We start from the raw sequence: 12,681 nt of genomic DNA, 5'->3' as shown, positions 1-12,681 counted from the left end.
CGAAGATAATACACATATATTACAGTGTGCTTTCATCTCTTACAAACTCTGTGATTATACCCTGGAGATATTCAAATAATAGAAAAAGAGCAGTGGGTCAAACTCGACTCGAGATTCGGCTGATTGGTCACTGTAGATCAGATTGTGTAACGTCAATGTGACATCAGGGAAATGAATTACTAATGAAATATTTTCCACCTCGTCATTGTGTTTTCTGCACACTCATATCTCACATGTTCTGATGTTATCTCACACAATGAGGCAGGCTCGTTGGCAAGATTGTGAGATAACAGTGTTGATGCCGAACAGCGAACAGCGTCTCTATTGTCTCAGTGTCTCTGCAGGCTGTCTGCGTGAACTGTTCATGTGATTGCTGTGCAGCAGCATACACTGCATGTCCTGCTGCAGTGTTAGTGCTGAAAGTGCTACTGTAGATGTTATGATGCCCACTGACAGCTTTTAACATGAGTCTACAGGTTTGAGCTAAACAGGGCTAGCAGCTAACAGATTACATGTGATTGGAATTAGGTAATCAGTTTACATTGTCGAGGATTACTTTGTAAGATTTTTGATTATGTCTTTAATATGCGGTAGATCTAAAATTATGCAAATTAATTCATGAAAAGCGTCTCTGACATACGGTCAATTTGACAATAAAATACATGTGTGGAACTCGCGTTATTTTTGTGGCTTCATCTATTTGTAAGGTGCAATATTTTGTGTATTTAAACTTTATGAAGTAATCCAAAAGTATTCAGATTACATTACTTTTCCAATCCAATGGATTACATTACTAATTCCAAAAAAATGACATGCATGAAGTCACAAACTACATTTCAAAGCAGTCTGACCCAAACCTGGAGCTAAAAGCTAATGTCAGCATGCTAACATACTCTCAGTGACAATGCTGATGTTTAGCAGGTATAATGTTTAGTGTTATCACCATCTTAGCTTAGCGTGTTAGCATGCTAACATTGGCACTAAACACAAACAGGTGCGGCTGATGGGGAAAGTCACTGGTTTTGCAGGCAAACTATCCAATAGTTGTCGAGATGTTTGACTCTGAACTGCAAACGTCGTCCTCCGGGCACCATGAGAGCTAACTTCGTGGCAGTCTTACTGAGATATTTCAGTCTGGACCAAAGTGGTGGATCGACTGATGTTTGCTAAAGGCCATGATGCTGCCACGGCTTACAACAACAGCAGACAGTACAAACTCCACTGACATTTCAAAAAGCTCAGAGCTCCATTCACTCTCATTACGTCGATAATTCAGCCAATTCATTACCGTCCGTGAGTTCTGATAAAATGAAACAGGCATCAGCATCGCACACGTTTTCGTCAGTAATGCTTCACTCACGCACACACACCTTATTTAAGGCGTGTATCCTGCTCAAACAGTCCAGACCTACAGAACAAACAATTACTCAGAGAGCAGATCGACGTGGAGACATCAATCCTGCAGGCTGTTTGATGACGCATCACTGTTATATAAACATGTTGAATATTCTTTATTCTGAAGGGGGCGGAGGTGATTTCCACACTGTGTTAGCCGAGGTCTTTTCAGGAAAGTTGATAGGGAGATATTTAAAACCTAAAACTGATTCAGTCACACAAGTAAAACCCCTATAATCAGAAAGAAACATCTAAAAACACGTAACCATCTCGATGAGTAAGAACAATATTTACTCAAGAGCCGTCGGCGGTCAAACTGCTGCTGGAAATTCCTCTTTCACGCCTCGACACTTCAGACTACAAACCAAAAAAAAACAAAAAACAGTGATGTCACTCGCAGCTTTCAAAATGGACGGTTTGATCCTGTCAGCCATTTCAGCATCATCATCAGAGGCAGGAAATACACCTGGGGTGCAGGTATGAACGGAGGGTGGAGTCCAGGCAGGGTCGTGCTTATCTCTTTTTAGGCGACAATATATTTAGTTATTTATATAGTACATATTTATCGCTTCCAGCTTCAGTATTTGACATTTGACTCCAACCATGATGTAGCCAGTGTCGTTATTCATCATTCTATTTTAAACTTTAACTATTTATTGTACTCACATTCCCACAATATAATAAATTAGCTTGATCGTGTCTTATTTTTGGCACAACAAACAGTAAGTATGTAGTATAGGTAGCCTGTAAACGTACTGTTGATCATAGATTATATTGTTGCACACATGAAATCTGTTAAATATAAACAAATGTTGTTACTGTCTGTTTTTCTAAGTAGCTGTTGCTCATAATGGTCCTAATAAAGCTGCTTTTGTCATTTAAACCTACTTGAGTAATTTTTAGTAGAAGCAGGTAAAAATCTTAACTCCTAATTGAGAATAATAATAAACTTTATTTACAGCGAGGACGTGAGCACGGAGGAAATCAAGACAATGAAAGACGTGAATAAGGTCAAATAAACAGGACTAAAACAGAAGATTTGATAATCATTTTAGCAATAATAAGTGAATAAAAGCGGAAGCAGGCTCGGGCTCCTCATCTGCTCCTCCATACTGTGCACTGCAGGCGATACCAAGTGCTTTGTAGTGTATCGGACAGGCACAGACTACAGCCTTTACTGTTTTTAGAGGAAAAAGCTGCTCGCCGCTCGCTCTGGTGCGCTGAACAATAGCAGAGCAGCTGAGGACAAGCCGAGTTTCACGTTGAGGTTTAGTTTCAGGAGAGGCAAGAACTGGTTCTTTCTCCTCATGTTACAGTAATTGTTCAGGGTGCCTATAGGCAAGCTGATTCAGCGCTGATAAATCGGATGCTGAACTTTTTCCACAATACCTCACATTATGGAGGCTCTTCCCTGATGTTTCTTGTTTGTAAAGCCAAGTCTTTCCGGGGAATTAAGTCTTCGTCCCTCCTGTTGTTGAGCTGGGGTACACCCTGTTTCACAGAGCGGCTGACATCAATAGAAATTTGATGAGCCCGAGAGAGAGTTTAGGGTCTGACGGGGGGGTTAAACAAGGGGTTAAATATAGTTTCATGCAGACTTCTTGACTTTGACAGGTGTATAATACAGGGAGAAACACCAAATCCTTGTTTAGTTTGGTGTGTTCAAAGTCACATCTAGTAACACTGAATGCCACTACCTCAATATCAAACTTATCCAACTTCATCTGGTTTCTGGACTCTGTTTAAAACACAGTATATTTAATGTTTCAGCTCATCAGCTTCATTGATTTTTGTAAATATCTGCTTATTCTGAATTTGATGCAGCAACATGTTTCAAACAAGTTGGGAGCAACAACAGACTGGGAAAGTTGTGGAAGACACCTGTTTGGAACATCCCACAGGTGAACAGGTTGACTGGAAACAGGTGATAGCATCATGATTGGGAATGAGAGGAGCATCCTGGAAACACGTCATAGAACTGCTGTCGGAGTTTGTTTGCAAACGCTGAACTTGTGTTTTCCTCAATTTAAGAAACGGCTTTATTATTTTACAGTTATGGAAAAGAGCTCCTGAAGTCTTTGAACACGTTTTGTGACTTTATAGATGGATAAGAGGACTTTATAGATCCTCTATGCAAAAATACATGTTAAAAAATACATAAACACACACACTTCCCTGAACTATGACAAGGTTTGTTTCAGAGAGACTGCCCCACACCTTCCAAGCAGGTAGTCAGTCAGGTGACTTCCAGAAGGCCACACCCTCTTTAGGATGCTGTGATAGCATCCCCTCCCCCCCTCCAGCGCCAGCATATGCTGACTGAAATGATCCCCGCAGGAATCAAATGCTCACAGACGAGCAGAAACCGCTGAGCCGAGAACATTCCTGCAGCTCAACACTTCACTCTGACAGCTCAGGTAAGTTTCTCACACATAAAAAAAAAAACTCATCGAATCATGTATTTTATATTTTGAATCACTACTATCAATTTGCTATTTATTTGGACTATTTCATAAAGTTTAATTAGGTTAGGTTTTAATAAAAGTAACTACAAATCAAATTTATTGTATTCATATAATTTATTCTTGTAAATTTATTGTGCGTAGAGTTTATTTTCCATGAAACAGTTCTGACGAAACAGTGAAATATTCTGGAGAACAGATGATGAAAAACTGGAACTGCTGTTTTAATTCTGAGGTTTAACTTTGTCTCAAAAGCCTGGAAAAGAGGCAAGATCGACTATTTAATTATTACTTATTCTGACTCCACTTTTATAGTATAGCACAGAACTGCATATTATAGTATATATAGAAAATAAAGGTTTAAAGAGCTGCTTGTGAAAGTTGATTTAGTTTGTTCTCTTTGACTTTTATTGGCTTTTCGTTATTGACTTGCATGAATTAGCGGTGGGCCAGCTGTAAAACCTTCATTACGTAAAGTCTTATCTATGAATACAGAATCTGTTTCTGTATTTCAACATCTTTTCACTTCATCAAATGTGTTTTCTTAGCAGAATCACAATCATATAGTTAAATTAATAAGTCATCAAATTTTCATCAGGTACAGGTATAGGTACACTTTTAATAAGTCTAGGATGGACTGAGATTTTCAAACTTAAAGCGCTTTTAAAGCGGTGGAAATGTTCTCAGATCAGGTCTTATGTGTCTTGCGTTTAATATTTCCTCTGTATTTTTGTTCATCTGCTGTAGTCTCCTGTTAGGAATGGAACGAGAACTCATCCTGCTGGTTGCTGCATTGATGGTTTATGTGGCTTCAGGTGTCCAAGGAACGTCTCATCTGTCATTTGCCAATAACACACAGGTTGGATTTATTTCACTTTTATCCTCTGTACTGTAAACAGATAACTATCACATTTGTTTAATGACTATGTTCAGAATTTTAACAGCTAAAATTTGTTTTAGGATTGCAAAGCTTTCATTTTTTATATTTCAGTGGGTCCACTTCATGGTTCTGGTTTTAAAGGCCGACTTCAGTGCTTCAGCATTGCACTTCCAAAAAATTTGAGGAACATTTTTCTTTATTAATGTGGTCAAAACTGATGCAGCTGAGGCAGAGATATTCAGACTTTTAGTGCCTAGTTATGGGTCAAGATACAAAAAATGCTGGTGCTGCTAGTTGCCATGATGCAACTCAAATCAATTTTTCCTTGGTTGAAATCTCTCATTTTTAAAAAGACATTATACAACAGCTTTCACAGGCTGAGTAATACTCTTCATCACGTCTTAACAGAAGTAGTGAAATAGTGACAAACCGCTTTAACTCGGCAAAGTCGTTCACATGACTCAAACTGCTTCTTAGGACAACATGACAAAGTCAATTTTACATAAGATTTGCATTTTAACACGTAAAAACAAACAGAAGAAGAATCAGCTAGAAGTAGTGACTCATTTTCATTAGCTCTCAGTGTCAAAGTGCGAGACATATCCGCTTTTAAAGCAAATTGTTCCATTGGAAGTATTCTAAAAAAAAATATATATATACTTAATATAGTTTTACCACCAAATATTGCCATAACCTGGCTGGACACAGATTTCAGTCCACTGAGAGTATGTTATAAAATGTCTACGCTTGTGACTTGGTGTTTTAATGACTGTGTGTCTATCAGGTGAACATCACCAGGGCTGGTTGTGGAGTCACTAAACTGTGCGTGGAGACACCAGATTACTGCGACCCTACCGGAAACAACAGCTGTCTGTTTTCGTCTGTGGGCGCCAGCGCCCCACTGGCTCCTAATGGCATTGACCTGTCTTTTGAACTCCGGGGAGACTCCATGGGATACATCGCTCTGGGACTTACTGAGAATGCTACAGAGGTAACACACACACACACACACACACACACACAACTAGTGTGAAAATTCAAGTCAGCGGTGGTCAATTTCAAACATCTTTTTGCTGAACTACACAAATAACTGTCGCTCACGTTAATTAGATCCTCTAGTACTTCAGACGACCTTCAGATCAGGCTGAACCTCCTTCTCTTCCCCACATGAGCCAGTCTACATTAACAGAGACCAAATGAAATGCTGTGTTAGGCCGTCATTATCTGGTAAAGTCGAAAATTTCCACCATGAACTTCCCCTCAATTAGTGAACAAAATGTAAATACTGGTGATAAATTGAGACACATTTTATGATTGGCTACCTGAGTCTAATGAAAGACACCACGCAAATATTATATGATGCACAGCTGTTAATAAATACAAGCTCAAATAAAAAGCAAATGGACTTCCTTCTTTACACTTTTATTGACCGAGTTCACTCCAAACACATGTTAAATAAAACCTAGCCATGTGACATTTATTGACTTGATATGTTATGTATTGATTTGATAAGGACGGCCTAAATCTTCCTGATTGAACAGAATTTCTCTTATAAAATACTGCAGTGATGAGCTGGTGTCTTGTTACTGGACAGTGCCATTGAGTTTTAGTACATCATGCTTTGACATTTCATCGGCTGTAACACACAGCTAACAGTAGTGTTAACTAAGCATTAAAAACAAAACAAAAACTCACACACCTGCAACTGTCATCATTAGCAACCGTCCAACTAGCTAGCAAAGCTAGCGAGCTAGCATTAGTCACACATTAAGATGGAAAAACACTGGTGCTTCTAGTTGACTTTTCTGAAGTTGACCTATTATCATAAGTTTGCATATTTAAAACTATACTCAGGTATGCCTACCTCTTTATAACCTCCATGCGCTTATGTATAGCTCTGACACAGTTATAGTTCACTAATTTATCTTGCTAGCAGCGAACTAGCACAGGAATTAAATAGAGGCTAGCAAGCCATAACATTAGCAGTTAGCCTGTTTAATGAACTAATGTGAAGCAGATTAGCAGTTATGAAACAGAATAGTTCACATAGCTATACTAAAGTAAAAATATAACACAAAAACAAAACTAATGACCAACTGCCAACATTCAACAATGCTTCTTTAAATGTCAAAGGATAACAAGATAGCGTTAGCACTTGAAAACACCAGGCAGAAAAAATGGAGCTGGATAGATGACTTTTTGGATGAAAGAGTAATCCTTTCAGGCCGGCGCCCCAAGCCATGCTAAATTACTGATCTCATAATCACACTAACCTCTGCCATGGCTGGAGGTGTGTCCCTTTGGCGGGGCGTCTGATGTCTGATGGTGATAGTGACGATGATGATGATGAGGTTTCTTACAGTAGCAGCTCAATGATTTCGTGTTGCTGGCTGTCAGTCACATCAGTTGGCTTCACATTAGACGGCAGCAAATATGTTTGAATTCCTTTCATTCATTTTTTAAGTGCCTGAAGTAGTTTTCACACTCAGCAGCATATTGAGATGTCACGGCAGCGTTTGTTCTTAGAGAACAGGAAAACAAACAGTGTTCCCTCTTTTCCAGTTGCCACAGCTGTCAAATAGCAGAGAGCAGAGAAGATGGAGATTGAAGTCCAGCTCTGAGACGTTAATATCCACCATGACAGCCAAATCACACAGACACTTGCTTTCACTGAGCTTCCTTGTTTTCCATCATCTCTATGAATTACACCAGACAAACCGACACTTAGGAAGTTTTATTTTGTCCGGTGCTAGCAGCTCCACAGCAGAAACAAGACACTCCTTCACATATTCTCCTTCTGAATGAAGTTTTAGCTTCTTAGCTATTAGCTCGCTCAGCTAGCTTGCCTGTAGTGTCTCTGTCCGAACGCGGTCTTGTGAAAGCTGATTGTTGGGGAGCCAAACTCTGCAGAAGAATGTTAACTTGACCCAAGCGCGTTTGTCCTTGCAGCTAATCCAGTTTAGCATGTTTGTAGCTGTAATGACAGTTGAGATTAGCCTTTTTTTATCACTGCAAATCGTCCACACAAACCAACTCAGACTTAGCTGGCTTGTCTTACTTAAACAACAACAAAATAATCACTGTCCTTTTCTCGTGGTAGGCGAGACACTCTGCATCTACTTACATTTTATTGATTGACGCCATGACGCTTTGATGTGATATCAGCCGCTCCGCGTGTGTTGCGTTCTGGGACCGCTCGGAACAAGTGTTCGTCTGTGTTTTTTGTTTGTTTGTTTGTTTTCTTTATTGCTCAAAAGGTAATTGCTCTTTAAATTGCTGGCAGCCTGTAGACTTAACAATAGGTAGTAAACGGTTTAATCTGGGCAGAAAAATTACAAGCTGTTTACTTAATTTTTAATGTAATTTAAAGCCATGAAGTTTTTCTTCTCCAGACTATGAAAATATTCTTCACAGCAACAAATCAGTTTATCTTGGACAAAAGTGTGTTGCATCAGTGCAATGGGAAAGACTTCCCAGAGCCATATGACACCTTGTCATGAACAAACAAGGATATGAAAAAACACAGTATAATAAACAATGGCTCCAAATGTAGGAACAGGTGCACACACAGGTAACAATTGGTGAGGGAAACTTAACTATTGTCTAGACTATTTCATCACTTTATTGACTCATTTCCAGCCCTAACAAAGACATTTGTATGAAACTGGAATTTGTTATTGTCATCCCTACAAGGAAGCCATCTCATCCTTTCACGACTGATTCTTTCCACAGGGCACCAGCTTGCTTTTCATCTGTGCTCAAAACAGCTCGGACAATGGGACGTTCTTCTTCAGGACAATGCAGAGAAACAACACTGACAATGCACTCACCGCAGCAGAGAAGGTGAGGCCTCAAATTTACTGTTATATGGATGGATAAAAAGTGTTCCATTCTTCATGCAAAAAGAAATTGACTTGTTTTTAAATTCAGAATCAAATGCATGCACTTAGGAGCATGACTGAGTGAAGTTTTTTTTATGATGTTTACAGTATACATTAATAAATCTAAATATATTGAAAATGGATGCATTTAACTTGATAAACACACAAAAAAGTTTACTATTGTATTTTCCATTTCTATTCTTTAGTCACAATTTAAAATAAACTTGCAGAGACTTGAAATTTAAGACACACATGATGGCAAATTAAATGAAAAACCAACATAAAATGTCTCTCTTAGTGTTTTGATGATGGTGTTTTCTTCAATTTGACAGACATCTGTGGGTAACAATTTACCTGAAAAATGTGTGTTCAAGTGCTGATAAGAAGCTGATAGTTGCTCAGATATGTGCTGATTGGGCTTCATGACTTAAAAACAACAAAGGACAATAGATCAGAAGAGACATCAAAAACACAAGGTGTATTTTCCCACTAGCACCTGAACACACCAACATGGAAAATTGTTAATACTGTATAAGTTAACTCAACAGATGATAGAGCAAATATGTCAGAACATCATTCTAAGGTTAAGTTTCAAGTATTGACTGAAATGAATGGAAACTGAAGGCTAAGAATCGTGACTGTAATGTAAAGTATACACAATTATATAATGGGTAATGGGTTTAACTTGCAAAAACAAAAAAAGCTATAAAATTGATCATTTACATTACTGTATTAGGTGATGCATATGCAGATTGCTGTATTTTCTTCTTAATTGAATTTTACCATCTTTTATCTTACATCACATTTCATCTTTAGACGGTGAGAGAAATTCAAGGCTTGGTGAAAGACAATGTAATCCGGTGTGAGTTCAATGTGAATGTGAACATCACCATGACCAGGTCAAGCTATGCTTCCACTTTCTCCGTCCTCCTCGGGAATGGAAGTATTGATGACAGTAAGTGGACACACATTAACATACACTGTACATAATATAATTTTGGTTCACAGCATAATTTTCCCATAGAGGCAACATTTGTTGTTGTACATCATGCATGGCTGAGCATACTATGTGTTATTATGTAAATTACGAATTTGAATGCACAAACAAAAACAGTGGTGTATGTTCACAGAGAATAAGCTTTACTTTACGTTACTGTATGTTTTTCCATGTCAGTCCACACATATTTGACACCAGATTACTGGTTTAAATGCCAAGACATTTATTGTTTTCACTCTGTGTTGTCAATTAAAATCAACTAATAATATCAACACAGATTTTCAAGGCCACCTTTATAATGACCCACACTTTGCTTTGACTTTGACACACACCCAGCTGCTAACTTGTCATGCTAGCAGCTAACTAGCATAGAAGGCAACATATACTAGAGCCAAAAGAAAACAAGAACCCACTGCCAACGTTGAGCAATGTTTTCTGTATGCGTCCGAATACTGAGTGAAGCTTGCTAACTTATCACGCTAAAAGCTAACTAGCATAAAAGGCAACATCCATTATCTATACTCCGCTGAATCATTTGCAGGGTCACGGGGGGGCTGGAGCCAATCCCAGTCGCCAGCCTACCACAGGGCTACACATATAGACAGACAACACACCACACCACTCATTCACACCTACGGACAATTTAGAATTATCAATTAACCTAGCATGTTTTTGGACTGTGGGAGGAAGCCTTGCAGCCCTAGAAGGCAACATACTAAAGCAAAAACGGAAGAAAACAACAACTACTAACTGCGTTGTTGTCTGTAAGCATCCAAATAGCAAGCAAGGCTAACGAGCTAGCATTAGCGTCTCTCCAAAAAGCAGGGAAAATGGGGCTGGAAAGCTAACTTGAGACTTTTTGGATGAAGTTTATATGAAGTATATATATTTTATAATGACCTCGAAGTGACACTGACCTACCTTTGACACTGACCTAGCTAACTGCTAATTATCATGTTAGCTGCTAGCTGGTATAATAGTTGGATAGTGTCTAGTAAAATATGACAGCTAGCCTCTGATTTACATTACATTTCAGCTGTAAGTTAAGTGAATTTAATGCATCTTATTGTGACATTGAGCTACACACCCACCCAACGTCTGACCTCCCACTCTGTCCTCTCATGTAATTGTGCAGATGAGCTTAGTTCCTTCAACATCCTCCTGAACAGGTCTCTGAACCTCGCCAACCTGACCAGCAACATCAACACCACACCTGCACCCAATGTCACCGTGGCACCCAGCAATGTCACCATGACACCCAGCACCAATACGACATCAGGATCCAGTGGACCTGTCCACCATCATGGTAAACAACACACCATCATTTTGTGTTTGCACTGTAGTCTAGTCCAGAAGGTGTCCTGATTTAGCAGATTTGAGGACAATCCACGTCTCTATGGATTCAACTTTAGTATAATGATACATTTAGTATACTTACATGCACACAAACAATCTATTATGAATAGACAAAATAAGGTGGATCAATTAAAGCAAATGTCCTCAAGAACGTCATCTTACAAGAATTGTTTGATAGTTGTCTCGAGGGATGTGTGGCAGCATGCAAGAAATCATCGTTAAGGCCATAAAAGTGACAAAATAACACGTCCTTGTATATTTCTGGGACAATTCAGACAATTCTCAGCGAGTTTAAGTGTCAGGCAAAAGTGTAAAATATCAAAACATTCATAATTAACCCAAAGCTTCAAATGAGATCGTGCTTACTCCATTTTACTGTAAAGTATGCTAGATAACCTGGTTTCCTTTTAATCTGCCACATGACTGTTACAATAATGGGATTATTGCCTTACAGTGGTGAGATTTAAATGGTCAGTTCATCCAAGTTACTAAAACATACATTAGCAGTCATGGTAGCTGTGCAGATAGTTTGGTTTTTACTTGTCCAATGTCCGAAGTCCTCTGGATAACCCAAAGACCTCACTGGGGACAGTTTTTATTAGAACATGTTCTGAGGATTATTCAGAGCACCAGGGACATTGCGTTTGGAAAGAGATGGAACTGTTGAGCTTCACTAGTGGAGGCATAGAGACATGTCTCAAAACCCGGACAAATAAAAGCTTGACACCACTGAGAGAAAAATGATTGTAACCGTCACTGCGCTGAGCGACCATGTCATTTAAGAATAAACACAGGAGCTTAATGAACAAACGTTTTCTGATAAACGCCCTTTGTCTCTTTGTCCCTGCCAGCTGTGCTCCTGCTCAGCGTCCTCTCACTGTCCGTCAAGCTGACAGTCTGAAAGTCCGGCGGGACGTCGTGGCCAGTTGGATACAATGAAGACGGCCCACATGCTGGCTTCACGTGTGTCAGCACACTGTATAGAATGTTTTTACTGAACTTATTCAGACACGTTTAAAGTATCTTTTGCACTGTTTGTACTTCAGATGTACTTTGAGCTGAGGCTCCAGCTAAAAGTTAATGATATTCATTTTACTTGCAAACACTGCTTGTGGTTGAAGTAACGAAATAACCTCTGGCAAATTTACAGACTTTGGTAGAACTAGTTTGAGCTGTACCTATGAAGCAAAAGTCAACTGACAAACAGCCAAAATCCTTCCAGGGAAAACCAGCCCGAGCTGTTTATTATGTTTTAACATTTATATGTGAATGTACTGTGACTGTAAAATATTTGAAGGGACAGCTAAAAATGTCCGCATAACCTATAATTCTAATAAAATTTTAATGATGGTTTGTTTGTGTTGATGGGTCATTATGATGGATAGTCTGACTCCTCTCAAAATAAATGTAACTAGCCCGGGGGCCAGGTTACAAGCTGTCGGACCACTCGAGCTTGTTGAAACCGTGGAACTTCGCAGTGATACCAGTGCATTCAGAGATCTCCATTACAGCACTCTTATAACTCTCAGAACCACCTACAAGCAAGACTTGATATCGCTGTGTTGGTGTTGTGCCTACATCATAATTTACGCTGCTCCAGGACCATTACTGCAACTGACCTACGATGACTTCATGATGTAAGAGAGCTTTGTGACTCAAACCACAATCTTCTCCAAGAAAAAAAAAAAACTGATCTCTCTGGATCTGAAT

At 39.1% G+C, this 12,681-nt stretch overlaps 1 protein-coding gene across 1 annotated transcript; it reads left to right on the top strand.

Annotated features, from left to right (window-relative positions):
* Window positions 1-3,700: 3,700 nt before the first annotated feature.
* Window positions 3,701-12,321, top strand: LOC121615305 (putative ferric-chelate reductase 1). Its single transcript, XM_041949612.1, has 7 exons — window positions 3,701-3,812; window positions 4,605-4,716; window positions 5,522-5,728; window positions 8,470-8,580; window positions 9,435-9,573; window positions 10,751-10,921; window positions 11,823-12,321. The coding sequence occupies exons 2-7, from the start codon at window positions 4,618-4,620 to the stop codon at window positions 11,870-11,872; spliced, it is 777 nt and encodes a 258-aa protein (XP_041805546.1). The 5' UTR covers window positions 3,701-3,812; window positions 4,605-4,617; the 3' UTR covers window positions 11,873-12,321.
* Window positions 12,322-12,681: the final 360 nt, after the last annotated feature.

The sequence above is a fragment of the Chelmon rostratus genome, chromosome 12, assembly GCF_017976325.1.
Source record: "Chelmon rostratus isolate fCheRos1 chromosome 12, fCheRos1.pri, whole genome shotgun sequence".
NCBI lineage: Eukaryota > Metazoa > Chordata > Actinopteri > Chaetodontiformes > Chaetodontidae > Chelmon > Chelmon rostratus.
Note: the sequence above shows the minus strand (reverse complement) of the source record. Positions and strands in the feature narration are given on the sequence as shown.